The sequence below is a fragment of the Urocampus carinirostris genome, chromosome 11, assembly GCF_059441175.1.
Source record: "Urocampus carinirostris isolate Australia breed hairy pipefish chromosome 11, RoL_Ucar_1.0, whole genome shotgun sequence".
NCBI classification, from domain to species: Eukaryota; Metazoa; Chordata; class Actinopteri; order Syngnathiformes; family Syngnathidae; genus Urocampus; species Urocampus carinirostris.
In genome coordinates, this window is record NC_142359.1 from 16913912 (window position 1) to 16929419 (window position 15508).

At 38.6% G+C, this 15508-nt stretch overlaps 2 protein-coding genes across 2 annotated transcripts; both read right to left on the bottom strand.

Moving 5' to 3' along the window:
* Nucleotides 1-777: 777 nt before the first annotated feature.
* Nucleotides 778-3307, bottom strand: mrpl42 (mitochondrial ribosomal protein L42). The gene is made up of 5 exons (XM_088347403.1): nt 3301-3307; nt 2649-2709; nt 2501-2585; nt 988-1151; nt 778-872 (listed from the first exon to the last, which is right to left on the bottom strand). The coding sequence occupies exons 1-5, from the start codon at nt 3305-3307 to the stop codon at nt 827-829; spliced, it is 363 nt and encodes a 120-aa protein (XP_088203529.1). The 3' UTR covers nt 778-826.
* Nucleotides 3308-3584: 277 nt separating this feature from the next.
* pwp1 (PWP1 homolog, endonuclein) lies at nt 3585-14681 on the bottom strand. The gene is made up of 15 exons (XM_088346987.1): nt 14485-14681; nt 13916-13974; nt 13698-13837; nt 13472-13557; nt 13306-13402; nt 13086-13196; nt 9652-9782; nt 9516-9586; nt 8095-8191; nt 7956-8017; nt 6155-6263; nt 5996-6086; nt 5795-5916; nt 3914-4019; nt 3585-3828 (listed from the first exon to the last, which is right to left on the bottom strand). Exons 1-15 carry the CDS (start codon nt 14548-14550, stop codon nt 3734-3736), a joined length of 1443 nt encoding a protein of 480 aa, XP_088203113.1. The 5' UTR covers nt 14551-14681; the 3' UTR covers nt 3585-3733.
* Between the last annotated feature and the right edge of the window lie 827 nt (nt 14682-15508).

Here is a 15508-nt window from a genome sequence, read left to right on the forward strand (position 1 = left end):
TGTATGTTGCATAGACTTGGAGCCTCAACGCAGATTTGAGAAGTAAATTAAATGTTTTTGAGATGAAGTGTTTGAGGAGTATGTTAGGAGTGACAAGATTGGATAGATTGAGAAATGAAATTGTGAGAGACAGAACTGGAGTAGTAGTGGAACTGAGCAAGCGTGTGGATAAGAGAGTACACGGTTGGGTTGGACACATGAAGAGGATGGGTGAGGAGCGAATGTTGAAGAGGACCTACAGAGCAGAAGGAGACCAAGAGTAAGGCCGCGATTGACGTGGATGGATGGTGTTATGAGTGCACTGCAGGAAAGAGGTCTAAATCTAGTAGAAGCTAGAGCTCTTGTTGGTAATAGGAATGAGTGGAGAGGTATTGTAAAAGGATAGTGGGATGTTTGGAGGAATTCTAGGGGATGGGCAAGACACCTGTATGATGCAGCAGGGGTAAACTATTGAAAGCTGTCGGGCCCAGCTGTTGAGTGTTTTGTGTCACCTTGACCCGAGTGACATGGCCGCTTTCTTGTGTCCCGTTTCATCGCGAGGGACGAAAGCATGACCAACTTAGGTGCCGAGGTGTTTAACTTGTTTGGGCTTTTGGGTTGGCCATGGTCCAAAGATTTTTGTGTGTGTTTTTTGCTATTTTTTCCTTTTTTTATTTTCTTTGTTAATGTGTTTGTCTTGCTGTCGGTCACCCCTCTTCAGGGATACGACCAAGGTAGATAGATAGATAAGGCAAATTTGGTGGATCATAACAGGTTAGAAAGAAAATGATACAAACATTTGTGAACATACCTGGCAGTTTAATATACAGAAAAAGGTCATATTAAGCTATCTGTCCTTTGGTGTATCCTTCTTTATGCGCCTCATGTGATACCTGTGAAAAGTCGGACAAATAAACATTTAAAATGGGTTTGATAGTGCTGCAAATTGTAAAGCTTTTAGAAGCGCACATTTCCCCCCCGTAAAGTTTACATTGTGTGTGGACTTACTGTCCGACTGGATACCAGCGATGCTTGGTGGTGTAAAACATCTTACTCAGCTCCTCTATTGTCGGACCTTCTTTGTCTTTTAGCACCTCTTTACTGAGGTGTGCCTTCAGAACCTGCTCCTGAGTCTCGGGTGGGCTGTGCACGGGGTTGGGTCTCTCAATTGGCTGCACCAGAGCAAAGATAAAGTACATTAGAATGAAGATTTTTGTTCAGGCTTGGGGAGTTCCAAATTTCATGTACAAAATAATGCATTTGTATTCTGTTACAGTTACAAAAATGGGAGTAATACAATTAAATGTATATTTAGTTAATATAAGGATATTATGCAGGATTAAACTTTTATTTAAAAGTATATTTACATATATATAGTATGATAATTGTGTCCACCATAATTTAAATCACTGACATAAGACAGAGAGGGAGCAAAAGAGCGAGAGAGCGAGCTCATTTCGCTGTATATATAGAACGCATTTCGCTGAATTGGCGTGAGCCTGCAGTTTCAAGAACCTGCTTACGCAGGTGCATATTAAGATGCACAGTTGCATGCTATTGAAGCGTTTTGTTTAGTTAATTGCTCAAAATCTACTGTACGATCACTGCACTGCAAATTGGTAAGAATATTTTATGTTCAGAATTGTTTTAAATAAGCAAACAGACCTGAATGACCGCTTTCTTCTAAGACGCGCATGCACCACAACATTACTTTGTCAATGTAGTTGTTCGCATGGCCTCTGATGAAAATAAGTGTTACTGAGGTTTGGCATCCCTACTTCAAACAATAAAACTTGAACACAAGACATCCCAAAGTTTGGTGAAAATTTGGTGTGATTAGAACAATGTTGGGTTCCTGGTGTGAACTAAAACTGGGTATATCTTGTCTGCCATGAGAAAGTATTTTTTTTTTTTTATTAATAAACTTTTTGTTCCCACTTTATTTGTGCTTGTTTCATACACGTTTTTTTCACCAGGTCTGTTATTGATGACCAGGCATTTTGGATCGTCCATCCCTCTCCAAGCCAACAAATGTTTCCACCCACTCTAGAACCATGCTGTTTTAGTGGGTATTTTTTGTAGGACTACAAGCAGATACCGGAGCTTGGTTTCCCCAAATTATTTTTCAAGTTTACATTGTTTATTCTAAAAAAATTTATTTATTTTATTTTTATTATATTTGTCTTTTACTGGCGTGATCCATAAGTAGTTGAAAGAAATCAAGTAACATTACTGCAATATCATGGTATTCAGATTAGATTACGGATTACATTTTTCAACCGATAATTTGTAACTGTATCAGACTACGTTTATCAAATAACCCTCCCAACCCTCCCAATATTTATCATATAGTTTAGTGAATGTAATTGAAACTACTTACAATAGTAATGTAGTAAAATATGTAATAGTAGTCTCAAGTTTGCAATAGTCTGTGGTCTGTACAGCCCTTTGAAACTCCGTGTGATTATGGGGTATACAAATAAACATGACAATGTTATCTAGTAGTTCACGCCACTCTTACCTGGGTAAGCTCATAAGGAATGTCCACAACTGGATGGTAGCAAACAACGGTCTTTTCGTCTGACGTCAAACCGATCTCCACATCACTAGTAGACAAAATAATCAACATTAGGTAGTAGGTTTTAAAATTGATTAAAAAATGTACAAACCTGCAGTCATCAATGGAAGGACCACGTATATTGGAGGCATCTCGGACTGGAACCAAGAAAGCTGTAAAAAGTTAGTAGCGAATTAACGACGTTTAGGGGTAAACCCAATTAAAATTAATAGTTAAGATTTGTCATTGGAACGCCAATGAGGGTCAGTCTTTATGGTGTAGCTTAACTCGCAATGGTCGAATGCCAAACACGTAAGACAAAATAGATTGGTCTGATATACTAGCAGAAAATAGACATTTACCTCGTGGAAATACGCGAGAGTGGGCAGCTCTTGTTATAAATGTTTTTAATGAATTAACATGACCCGACGCCATGTTGCCATTTCCTTGTGTACGATGTTAAATGATTCCGGAGGAAGCTTGAGATTTTACTTAGTTCCGCATCGTTTTGGTTCTGATTTGAGATAACGAGAAAAAAATGCCCACGTCAGGATTATTTTTTATTGAAATGATTTAGTGTGTGCTACACAGATACACTATTTTGGGAGGCATAACCAATTGATTTCTTGAAGTAAGTTATGCAGTCGTTTTAATGAAAATTTGCAGATAAAATAATTAATCCTCTTTTTAGTTTGATGTCGACAAAGTTTAGTGGTTGAGTGGGGTGACCGCTGTTTTGAATGATAAATGGTATGATAACATACCTGTCATCCTCCACGGCTCCATGCCCGTACAAACGCGCATTTTTCTGTACAAAATAATCGTACACCATATTTTTTTTCCGGAATGATGCATGATGGGAAGTCCCCAGGCGGCAGACGCATGCGATTGACAAATTTGCGTTTTTCTTGTATGTCGTGCTCGTCTTAAAATGCACAAAAAACGTACTTTGTACGGCAAAACCGTACAGGTTGACAGGTATGTGATAAAGTCAGTCGATACATAAAAAATATGCCAAAACATGAAGTAAATATTAAAAAAAGTTTATTAATCATTGTTTTTATCCATTCATTGGATACACATGATTTTGTTCAACAGTTATATTTTCTTTGAGTCTTTAATGACAATTTGTACGGAAAACATTTTGTGGTGAAAGAAAAACTTTAAAAGGATGCAAGTATATTATATTTTGTCCCCTTATGAGGTGTCCATCACTGCTGAGGTTGCAGCGGTGGACGTTTCAGCTCCTGCGTTCACCAGCAAACGCTCTCGACTGCCAAACACTGTTGCGACTGGAAAAGAAAAAATGACAAATGAAGAGGCTAATAACAGAAAGGCAGTCCATTCTGAAGACTGAATTTGATGTTTTAGGCTTACCTGCTGCAACATCGCTGATGTCCCAAACCCGCAGACCTTCCTTCTGTCCCCCTATTGCGAAGGTGAAGGGCCGATCCGGACAACATGCTGTACAGAATACCACACCCTGCACACACAAACATTGGTAGAGTGATATTTTCAGCTGCGCCGTTTTCCTCTTCTCTCCCAATTTGCCTTAGCCACATGTTTTCAATAAATGTGACCATTGAAGATGACCATTTCAAGTGTAAATTGACTGCTATAAACTGACATGAATTCTGCCATTCTAAACAATGCACGCGCAGCTTCAGTACATCACACTTGTTTACAAACATGGAAAGGAATCGCTAGGTGTTGGGTAATGATTTAGCTCAATATGGAAGACCCAAAAAGAAAGAAAGTACTGTTTGTATAAAAAGCAGCAAACAAAATAACCAAATTTGGACTCAGTTAAATAATTTGGATTGCTCTGGAGCAGAGTGCATTCAATCTTTCCATTTTGTTTTACATAAACATTTTTTTTGCGTGTTTTTCCGAAGGACTTTTTTTTTTCCATTTTATCATTTATTTATAGCACTGAAAAGTTAATATTTTTAATTCTTTTTTTTTTTTTTTGCATTTTCAGGGATTTTGTGGTGTTGTTCGACTTTAAATCTCTTCGGTGTGTTAAAAGCTAAATTCATATTTCATTCGTTTTCAGGAACGCCCTGCAAAACATGAAATTATTAATTAAATTGTTTGGTGCATAATCTTTTAATATTATTGATAATATATCATTTATATAACAAAAAATCTGAGGAGCCGTTTGGGAGCTGAAAAAGCAGGGTCTTTTTTCAATGAACCGAGCTAAAATAGAGCTGTCCTCTTGCGTGCGACCAGTAGGGGGCAGTGACACTCTACAACACCATAATGACAATCCACAAGAGCAGGGGTGTCAGTGTCATTTTCAGGCACTTAAAAAAAACTTCATTTATTGCCTGGTCTCGAGTCAGACTGCTACGAAACATGGTCGAGGCAACAATTGCAAGCCTTCACCCAAAATTCAAGCATTTTACTTACCTCGAAAACACAACCTTAAAATTCAAGAATTTTACTACAGCTTTCAAGCACCCATACAATCCCTGAATACAAGTCGCACCCTGTTTAGAGCTGCATTGTTTAAAAAAAGTGGCTTTTTTGGAATTTCCAGTAGTCATGATAGAGTTTGCATTTAAAAGGTGTCATTTTCACACAACTGATACTTCGTATAGTCTTTCGTTTTGGAAGTTACATCACTGCTGGGCCTATTATTTGTCGTACAAGCGATTTGTGTAATGCAATCAGGTAATCTGGAGTACACCACCGTTTTCTGACAAATCGTCATTTTTGAAAGGAACTGTTGAGAAATTGGATTTTTCATTTACGCGCTTCTGCATCTCCTGTCTTATGTCACCTTTGCAGCCTCTGTCAGTTTGTTCATGATACGCGAGCAAGAACATACATTTCTTGAATTATCTCATTTTTATCTTTCTTGGGGTTTGGGCCTGCATTTTGACTGTACTAGAAGCAGGGCTCTTCTTACTTTCATCATTTTCATGCTACACCACTCTCCAGCACTTCCCCCGCTCCCTATTCCTCCAACTTAATGTGTCCACCCCAAACAGCTTTACTAAAAGAAAAAGCTGAGATATGTCTCTTTGAACTCAGTTGGGCCTTGATAATTTTAAGTATGTTCTAGAGAAAATATTTAACCTTCAAAAGACACCTAAAATGATGCACCCCACCTTTAAATATTTAATTATTTCGTCAACTTTTTTATTTTATCTCTTATTAAATATTTTTTATTTTTTATCATTCTTACAGACAAGATAACAAAAGCGTCAAGCTAAAATTGTTTACATGCGTCATATAGAAAACTCTTACCATTTTCATATCCCTCGAATGCACCAAATTTGGTTTGTCGCCCAAAATGTCCCAGATCTTGACGTGTTTGTCTGCTGACGATGTGACCAGGCAGCCTTTGATCTGGCTACTGAGATCCAGACCTTAGAATCCAGAACGCAGAGTTGCACAAGGGTGGCACAAAGCACAAATACTTCACACAACATGATTTTTCATGCGCACCTGACACTTCATCGTCGTGTGCTTTCAACGTGAAAACTGGCTTTTGAGCACGAGCGTCCAAACAGTAAACAAAGCCGTCCTGCGTGCTTGCCTGGAACAAAAACACTGATCAGCAAAGCTGTTCCTGGGATTTCACATTTCCATCCAAAAAATTCCTACCAGAAAGTTACAAGGTGAAAATCGATTCCAAACTAGACGCTCGACTTGACCGCTGAATCTCCAAGTGCGGCAGCTGTCTGAGCTGCGGCAGTCGTACAGGAGAGCTGTCCTGTCAAAAAAGTGTTTCTTCTAAAACAGGGGTGGGCAAACTTTGAGTCACGGAGGGTATTTGCCAGGGGCCTGAAATCCTATCCAATTTTCTCATTTGCATTTATGAATAAATACTGTATACATGCAGACAACAAGATGTTATGTTTCATCTTATATTAGTTTTAAAATAGATAAATTGAATGAAATTGGTTTTGAAACGCCTTAAATTAAAACAAAATGATTAATTAACTTTTTTTCCACACTATTTCTGTAGTAGTACTTTTGTAGTATTACTATAGTAGCATTTCTGGAGTAGTATATTTGTAGTTGCATATTTGTAATATTTCTGTAGTTATTTTAGTAGTAGTATTTCTGTGGCACTATTGCTGTGGTAGTATTTTTGGAGCATTACGGTAGTATCTTTTTTCTTTCCTGAATCAAAGCAAAATAATAATATATTAGGTTCCCATTTCAAGTGATTTATGTGATATTTAGGTTGGTAGTATAACTGTAGAAGTATTAAGTACTATAAAATATAAATGCTTACTGTAGTGGCATTTGTATTATTTCTATGTATTTGTTTGCTTTTTAAAGCAAAAAAATATATTATTAGGTCCTTATTTTAAGCACTTAATTTAATGTTTAGTTTTGTAATATTTTTGTAGTATTACTGAGGTAGCATTTCTGAAGTAGTATTTTTGTACTAATTCTTTATTATTTTTGTATTGTACATTACTATAGTATTTTTTTTTTTTTAATATTTCCCTTTTTTAGAAGAAAAATAATGTTCGGTTTAAGGTCCTCTTTTTGAACACTAAATTTGATAATTAGTTACCAAATTTGTAGCATTTCTGTAGTAGTAACTTTGTAGTGGACACACAATGGGACAACACTGGCACCCATTTAAAAAAAAAATTGAAGTATGTTATTTACCAATATATATACAGTGCCGCGATAAAGTATTTGTCCCATCCCTGATTTCTGATATTTTTTTCGCATATTTATCACTCTGGCATTATTCTCTTTTCATAATTGTTATCAAATCATCAAAAACAAATGAGCTGAAGACTAAGCATTTGTCTGGGGCGCGGGTTTAGCAATTCAGTAAATTTGTCTCATAATATATGGTGTGCCTCTTTCCCAAAATAAAATTAATACATTTTGCTTTTATGGCTCTTTGAGTCAAAAAGGTTCCCGACCCCTGCCCTAAAACATAAGAGCGAGTTGGACCAACTTTGACCAAAATAACAGAATTCAAACGTTTAGTAATCAATCTTTCACAAAGCTGTGGAGGAATTTTGGCCCACTCCAATCATTGTAAACATTTGAATTCTTATTATTGTCAAAGGTGGAACAACTCCCTATTAGTTTCAGGGGGCAATTACTTTTTCACATAATGAAAAATAGATTTGGATTTTTTGTGTGCCTTAATAAATGGAATCAACATTACAGAACGGGATTTTGCATTTCCTTGGGTTGTCTCTGTGTGACATTAAAATGGGTTTGATTATCTGAAACCTTCGTGAGTGATAAATATGCACAAAAAAAAAGAATTCAGGAAAGGGGAAAATACTTTTATATGGCACTGTATATATCGTCATGATGTTTTTACCATTGTTGTTCAGCAAGCCGGATTAAAAAGCCCGCATACCGTATCTTTCCTAGTCTTGCCCTAGAATATGAGCCGCTCGAGCAATTCACATATACCTACTTGTCGTATGAACCGGAAAGGAGAGTCTGTGCCTCGAACGGGTGGAACGTCAGGGTTTGAACCTACAAAGGAATATTAAGTGGTGGCGTTAGAACTGCAAAGTCGATGAAAAAGCAAAATCAATTCACGGGTATCATACTTTGTCAGTGTGTCTGCGCAGGGTGTTGGCGACTTTTCCTTCAGTCAGATCCCATAAGATGACCGTGTCGTCTGCAGAGCCACTCGCCAAAACATTCCTGAGAATGTAAACGTATTGTTCAATCCCCACACAAGATAAGTGTTTTTGCAAGTTTGTCATTTCTTTTACAGATTGTCTATCATGACTAGGTGTTGGAATCTTAGAGTACCTCATGATTTGATCAGAATTTTTGTAGGGGTAAGAATTAGATGATGAAAAAAAATGATGGATTTTTTGCCCCTCACTTACATTTATACACATTTGTAACTGAGAAAAATAGAATAAGAATTTAATTCATTTCCACAAGTTTGTGCAAACTCACAAAATAGAATACAGCATTTTCAGCACTACAAAGCACACCGGATTAGAAGGCGCAGTTTCACGAATAGAAAGCAGCGCCGGGAAAGTTACGCCACAATTTGTGATTGGATTGTGGAGCTTTGGCGCAGCTTTTAATGTCCGAGACCGAGGAATAAGAGTTCAGAGGGCTTTGTGTAAAAATGTGAGTGCCGAACTCTTTTTTATTTTTACAATTTTGTTGTACTCTGGTGTTTTACTTCGTGATAATACTTAATAAACCACATTTAAACTCAGTTTTGTTCCCGGTGTTTTGTTTTTTTCCCAAACACACACTTGTGGTATGAAAGGCGATCGCGCGAGACTCGCATCTAATAGGCCAGTGCGCCATATGAGCACACGAAAAAATTTGTTTGAATCAAGGAGAGTGCGTCCTTCAAAACTGTGCACCTAATGGGTGTGAAAATACAGTATTAATAATTCATCATACGGTTTTGATGACATGCGTTGTGCATTTTTTGTACGGCAACAGTAAGTGTAATCAAAAAATCAGACTGAAAAACGTCAAGAGAGCGCAAAGAAATGATTATCACCATCGGGTGCGCAATGGATTGTTATTTGGTCCGTCCTACTGCGTATAGGCTACAAAACAACTCACATGCTACCCCTGCCGAGCTTGTACCTCAGCAACACCAGATCAATGACCCGTCAAACGGATGACCTGGAGCTACAACTCGTGGGAAACCGCTACATTCGGGACCTGGCTCATCTGAGGATACCGGATGCTAACGTGCAGCTAGCTTGTCGCTCTCTAAAATGTTTTTTTACACTGAAGGGAAAAGCCAATTTTGTTGTACTTTTTTATAAAGACAATTAAGACTATTCATTCAACAGCAATTCTGTTTTTTCATTTGTAGATCCTTAGTTGTTATATTGTTACAGTCGTATACTTTTAGTTGGCAAGGACGTCATCTCAAGGTAAGTTTGACCCTTGGGAGCTTCGCTACTTCACTGATTTTTGCGGGGGATTATGGTCCCCATTAACCGCAATAACCAAGGGATTCCTGTATATGACTCCTACTGACCTGACCAGGTGGTTCCAAGACAAATCCAAGACTGCGTCAGTGTGTCCTGTCACAGGCTGTGTTGCTGCACCCTAAAATCCACCAGAAGAGGAATAAAAGTTTTTTCTCCCCAATAATTTTTTCATTAAAAATGTACTTTTTTGCCGTTTTTCTTCTTCTTGGACGCTTTTTTGCTACCCAGCGTGAAGACGGGCTCAAGGCAGTCTACTACGTCTAGGTCCCATACGTCGATTTGCGGCGTCATGCTTCCAACTGCGGCGTAGTTGGCTGTACGCAGAAGGAAGAATTAGAAGTCTTTATTAAGATTGGATAAAATCTAGTGGATGCAGGCTAACGTAACCAAGACTGGTTCGTTATAATAGAAGTAGGGCTGCAACAACGAATCGATAAAATCGAAGATTGAAAGTGTCGGCAAGGAATATGTTCATCGATGCGATGTGTCGCGTGATTTTTGAGTCACTCAGCACGTTGTGGAGCTGGTGACATCACACTCAGCGCGAGTCTGCGAGCATAACAGAGCGAGGTTGAGTGCGACGGAAATTTCAACCAATGAAACATGACGGACATGGAGAAAACCGTTCCACCAAAGTCTGCATAAATGTGGGAGCACTTCCCAAAACACAAAAGTGCGTAAATTGCAAGATGCAAAAGTCATATGGCATGGCACAAGAGCACCACGATGATAAGCCAGGTATCCTGGAGTCAGCGAAGAGGATCACGGGGAGTTCAGTAGCAGGGTGAGCCACTACATTATTTGATTTGTTCGTTTGCGTTTTTTCAGTGAAGCAACATAACGTTAGCATCTGGTAGCTTGCTGATTTTAGCCTTTGCTTATTAGCTGATTAATGACTGTGTGTGTGTGCGAGATAATTTTCATTTCAGTTAAATCGTCTTAAGCATTGTTTATTTGTGCTTTATAAAAAAAAAACCTCAACCTTCAAAAAATGTTGGTAGTATTTAGCACAAAGTTTTTGTTTTCTGGCAAGGTCCAAGCAATTAAGTGAGGAAACGTTAGGTTCTGATAGCTCGCTTGATGCTCGCGCTTGCTTGATGCTCGCGCTTGCTTGATGCTCGCGCTTGCTTGATGCTCGCGCTTGCTTGATGCTCGCGCTTGCTTGATGCTCGCGCTTGCTTGCTAGTTGATTAATGACTGCATGTGGGTGTGTGTATATGAAAGGGATACTTTCTGTGTCAATTAAATGAAGTTTATTTGCACACCGCGCAAAAAAAGCCACCTACCACTAATTAACAAAAGGGAACAAAAATGATCTGCACCAAACAAAAAAATACAAATGAACAATGTAAATGGTCTGCATTTATATTGCACTTTTTATGTCAATGAAGACCTCCCAAAGCGCTTTACAATGTGATTTAGACTTACCCATTCACACACATTCACATACCGATAGCAGCTTCAGACATGCAAGGCAACTACCTGCTTATCAAGGGCATTAGGGATTCAGTGTCTTGCCCAATGACAATTCGACATATAATGCAGAGGAGCAGAGAATCAAACCTGCGACATCTTGATCCCAAGACGATCGCTTTGCCTCCTGAGCTATTGCATAAACATGTGCCCAACCGGGGTTGGCTGAAGCCGACCCCTGCTACCCTTATTTTAAAAACAAAAACAACAACAAAAAACATCAAATTGCACACCATGGTGGTAATAACTTAAAGATTAAGCATCACATTTGAATTTTCTGGCAAAGTCTGAGTGATTATTGTGTCCTTGTAAATTGTGCCATAACAACTAATCATACTATACTTTCCCATCTCATTAGAAAACAGCAGACAATAACAAGCTTCATGATGAGAAAGACATCATGAATTATTGAGCAAATGTGATAATAGTCATGTTTGCTTTTTGCCTCAAAAATCATGTATGGCTTTTCAGATTTACATTTATTTCTTGTTCCTAAAGCTCATGTGCCTTAAACAAAAAGATGCCTCTTTTATATGCACTGTATAACAAAAGTAAATGATTGCAGGAGTGTACCTAACATTTGTATGGATTAGATTGATGATTGACAAACACGATGACTTTTTTTTTTCAATATTGTAGAATATTCGGTTTTGTGCACCGTTTTCTTATTTGTCCAAAACGTCAATATTTGAATAAAAAAAGAGGAAATGTTTTTTTTTTTTTTTTTAAATCTAATTCATCAAAAAAAATACGGTCCGATTTATCGATTATCAAAATAATCATTAGTTGCAGCCCTAACAAGAAGACACAACTTATCTGGAACGCTTTGCGGAAATGGTAAAATGTCATCTTGATGGGAATTTTTTCAAAGCAAACTATCAAATTAGCAGTTAGCAGGGATCAGAATGGAGATTTTCATTTTCAGCTGAAATAGCCAGGGTCCAGGGGCCGCAGGCCCCGGCCAGGTCTAGGGCGGAGCCCGGTGGGGGGCTCATGAAGCCAACAGCATTTATCTTATTTGCTATGTGAAAATTGCACTAGAATGAATAAATCCAACAAAACAGAAACCATGTATTTTTTTCAGTTTTAAGATGTTTAAAACAATTGGGGGATTACAATGTTACAACCATCACCATTATTGTTGTGTTTTGATGATGAAGATGGACCTTGTATTTAGCTACTAATCAACAATATATATGAAAATATATACATTAATAACCATTCATCATTAATTTGAAAATAGAGTTTGAAAAGACCGGAAGGAGCGCCATGTTTGAGAAAGCCAATGCTCTGAACAAAAGCTCCGCTGATTGGTTATCAGCGAACCTATCGACCAATGGTAGGAGTCGATCTATTTGTTAGCTAAACCACGTTGTGTGTTATAGATCTAATGCGCTGCGCTTCTTTTTGCCGATTTTTCTCGCGATCTCTAACTGCTAACTTGGGGAGATGAAAGAGTCACGTATCATACCTCACCCCCCCAAAATATTTTCTCATCGAATTTAGACGATTTACGGGAATGACCTTTGGGGTTCAAAAACAGCGGAAATCCACGGATCCGCGGAAAATTCTGATCCCTGAGTTAGTAAGTAAGTATTAATTTACCTGTAAAATCAATTGCAAAAAGTTTGTCATTTAGTAGAAAAAGAGCATACATAAGCCGCACAGGAGTACAAGTTACAGGCCGTAAAGTCATCACCACAAAATTTGTCTTTCAAGAAAAATATGAAAGACACTGAAAGCAAAGTAATAAAATGTGTTTTGTACAAAGTGAATAAGAACAAAACAGGCCTACTTTAAATTTTGAAATGAAAATACGTTTTTCCCAGTAATTAAGGATCTAGTATCAGTATTGGCATACACATGCCACTGCCCACCAATGATGAGGTGGATCCACCTCATCTCTGAAGAACGGTATGGCACTTAACACTGAAAATCAACAGAGACCAGATGACGAAGGTGCTGTATAAGAGTCAGATCAGGGGGCTTTTTGGGCTATCGGTAACCAGGAAAATCAGTGCTATGTTTCATGTGGGGGAGCAAACCCATAACCCCAAAAAATGGCTGGATAAAGATGGGCACACACCACACCACAGGAGGTAGTGCCCATACAATCCATGTGGTTCAGGGATCCATGATCTCACCTCTTGTTTCTTCAGGGTTCGGATCAAAGTTGAGCCACTCGATGCTTAGTGGGTATGCAGGTAGGAGGATGTCGTGATGCACGTAGAGAGAGTCCTCCTCGGCATTGTACACTGACAAGAAAGTCATTTGAGATTGAATGATTAATCCAAACTATCCTAACTAAAAAAAATAATTAAGACTGTTTTGAATTCATTATTATTTTTGCTAAACTATGTTTACCGTAGACCTCAAGGTTGCAGCAGTCCCTGTCAGCTTTGCCAGACAGGATAAGGTTGTCGGTTGGCTTGATCTCGAAGTCTTCTCGCTCGTATTGATCCTTGAAACAGGACAAATTATTGATCACCATCTTAAAAATGTTTTTTTTTTTACAATGTGTTCCACTCACAGTGTCTTTGAGTGTGATGTAGGGGTCTTCTTCATTAGTGGAGAACACTGTGAGACCTGCTAGGCTGTCCCCAAGATTTGCTGTTGCTATGTTGTGGAAAAACAATACCTGGTGGAGTTAACTGAATCAAATCCCAAAAGGGGCTTTGAGGGAATATCATGATGCTTGTATTTCTTATAAAGAAACTTGAATTAAAAATCCTACAAAATGTTACCAAAACCCTTACTTATTTCTTCTTCGTTATAGTTTTCCAAATCATATTCGGCAAGTTCATCCTCCTCATCATTTGTTGCTTTGTTCACATCCTCTGTTTCGTCGTCTGCTACAATACCGCCATCCTCATCATCGTCCTCTTCTACTTGTTCACTGTTAGAAACAAAACAAAAAAAGAACCCACAAATGTAAGCTCGTTCTGACCATCTGATTTAATGCTGCACAACACACCCCAATTCTTCCTTTGCCTCGTTTATAATGCGTTGCAGTTCCTCTTCGCTTAGCTGAACCTGTAAAACATCAGCACAACAGTCATCCTAAGCAAATTGCTCCCCTTATTAATGATTGCAATTCCCCTGATTAACCTACAATAAAACCTACAAACACAACGGCATCTATTAACTCACATTAAGACATGCCATGTAGAATGAAAAACAAAAGATACATTGTGTAAACAACTTTATTGTATTTACACTCAAGACAAACAATTATTTAGGAATCCATTGGAAGTCAATTCAGCTTTGCTTATTATACGTTAAAAGTAGCCTATATATTTTTACGTACACAATTGTTGAGCAGCGTAGCTTACAAAATTAAAAAGATCAAACACGTATCAAATACACAGATAAAGCATAAATTGACAGGCATGTATTAAACAATTATGTAAATATATCAATTTAAAACGAAAAAGCTCAGGGTTATGTACATCAAATCGACGAAAACAGTGTCAAAACTCTCTTGTTGACATTAGCACTCGATAGGCTAATGCTAACGAGCTCGCCATACTGTACTTAACTTACTTTGTCCGGCGTTCCCTTAGCAGCTCCCTGCTTCACCCACCCGACACAAGTAACCTGAGCGCTCATGATGTACGAAAATAACACTTTTTCTGCCTTACTCCACAAAAATGCGAAGTTATTCACCAAGTGCGCAAGGATCTATCGTCCGATAAACCATGTGCTTAAAAATGATGCTTTGTGCGCATTTTGATGACGCGTGAGGTCATACACGCCCCTCTAAATAAATATAATATAGATAGATAGATTGAATGATTAATCCAAACGGAGCGGTGGTTAGCGCGTGTGCGGCACAGTTCTGAGGTCATGGGTTCAAATCCAGCTACCAACCTTCCTGTGCGGAGTTTACATGTTATCCCCGTGCTCGCGTGGATTTCCTTCCACATTCCCCCCAAAACATGCATGTCAGGTTAATTGGCCGGTCAAAATTGTCCTTAGGTGCGAATTGTCTGTCCCTGTGTGCCCTGCGACTGGCTGGCAACCAGTTCAGGGTGTCCCCTGCCCACTGCCCGGAGATGGCTGGGATGGGCTCAAGCACCCCCGCGACCGTACTGAGGATAAGTGGTACAGATAAGGGATGGATAGATAGATAGAAACTTTATGCATCACCGTAGGAAAATAAAATAAAAGATATAGAATACAAAAATACCCAGTATAACGTTTTAATAAAGAGCATTTAAATATTGTTACGAAAGATACACAGTATAATAACAATAAGGTAATCTGCAAATGTGGGGTTGGGGTTTAATGTGGCCTTTTACTCCCCCGGGTGGATTTAAAGAGCCTCATGGCATGAGGGAGAAATGATCTCCTCAGTCTGTCCGTGGAGCAAGACTGTGACAGCAGTCTGTCGCTGAAGCTGCTCTTCTGTTTGGAGATGATGCTGTGTAGTGGATGTAATGAATTGTCCATGACTGACCGCAGCTTGTTCAGTGCCAAACTCTGACTCCAGGGCCGGTGTTGTGCTTAAATTCGACTCCCCTGCAAAATCTGGAGAGAAAATGGCGGTGAGATTTTAGCCACACCT

Coding starts and splice junctions, on each gene's coding strand:
- mrpl42 (XM_088347403.1), bottom strand. Junction 1,152..2,500: donor TTCCTTATGAGCTTACCCAG/GTAAGAGTGGCG, acceptor GCTCTGGTGCAG/CCAATTGAGAGACCCAACCC. Junction 873..987: donor CGCTGGTATCCAGTCGGACA/GTAAGTCCACAC, acceptor GACTTTTCACAG/GTATCACATGAGGCGCATAA.
- pwp1 (XM_088346987.1), bottom strand. CDS start 14,550: ATGAGCGCTCAGGTTACTTGTGTCGGGTGGGTGAAGCAGGGAGCTGCT. Junction 9,783..13,085: donor GAACCCTGAAGAAACAAGAG/GTGAGATCATGG, acceptor TTCTGCGTACAG/CCAACTACGCCGCAGTTGGA. Junction 6,087..6,154: donor TTTCACCTTGTAACTTTCTG/GTAGGAATTTTT, acceptor TTTTTGTTCCAG/GCAAGCACGCAGGACGGCTT.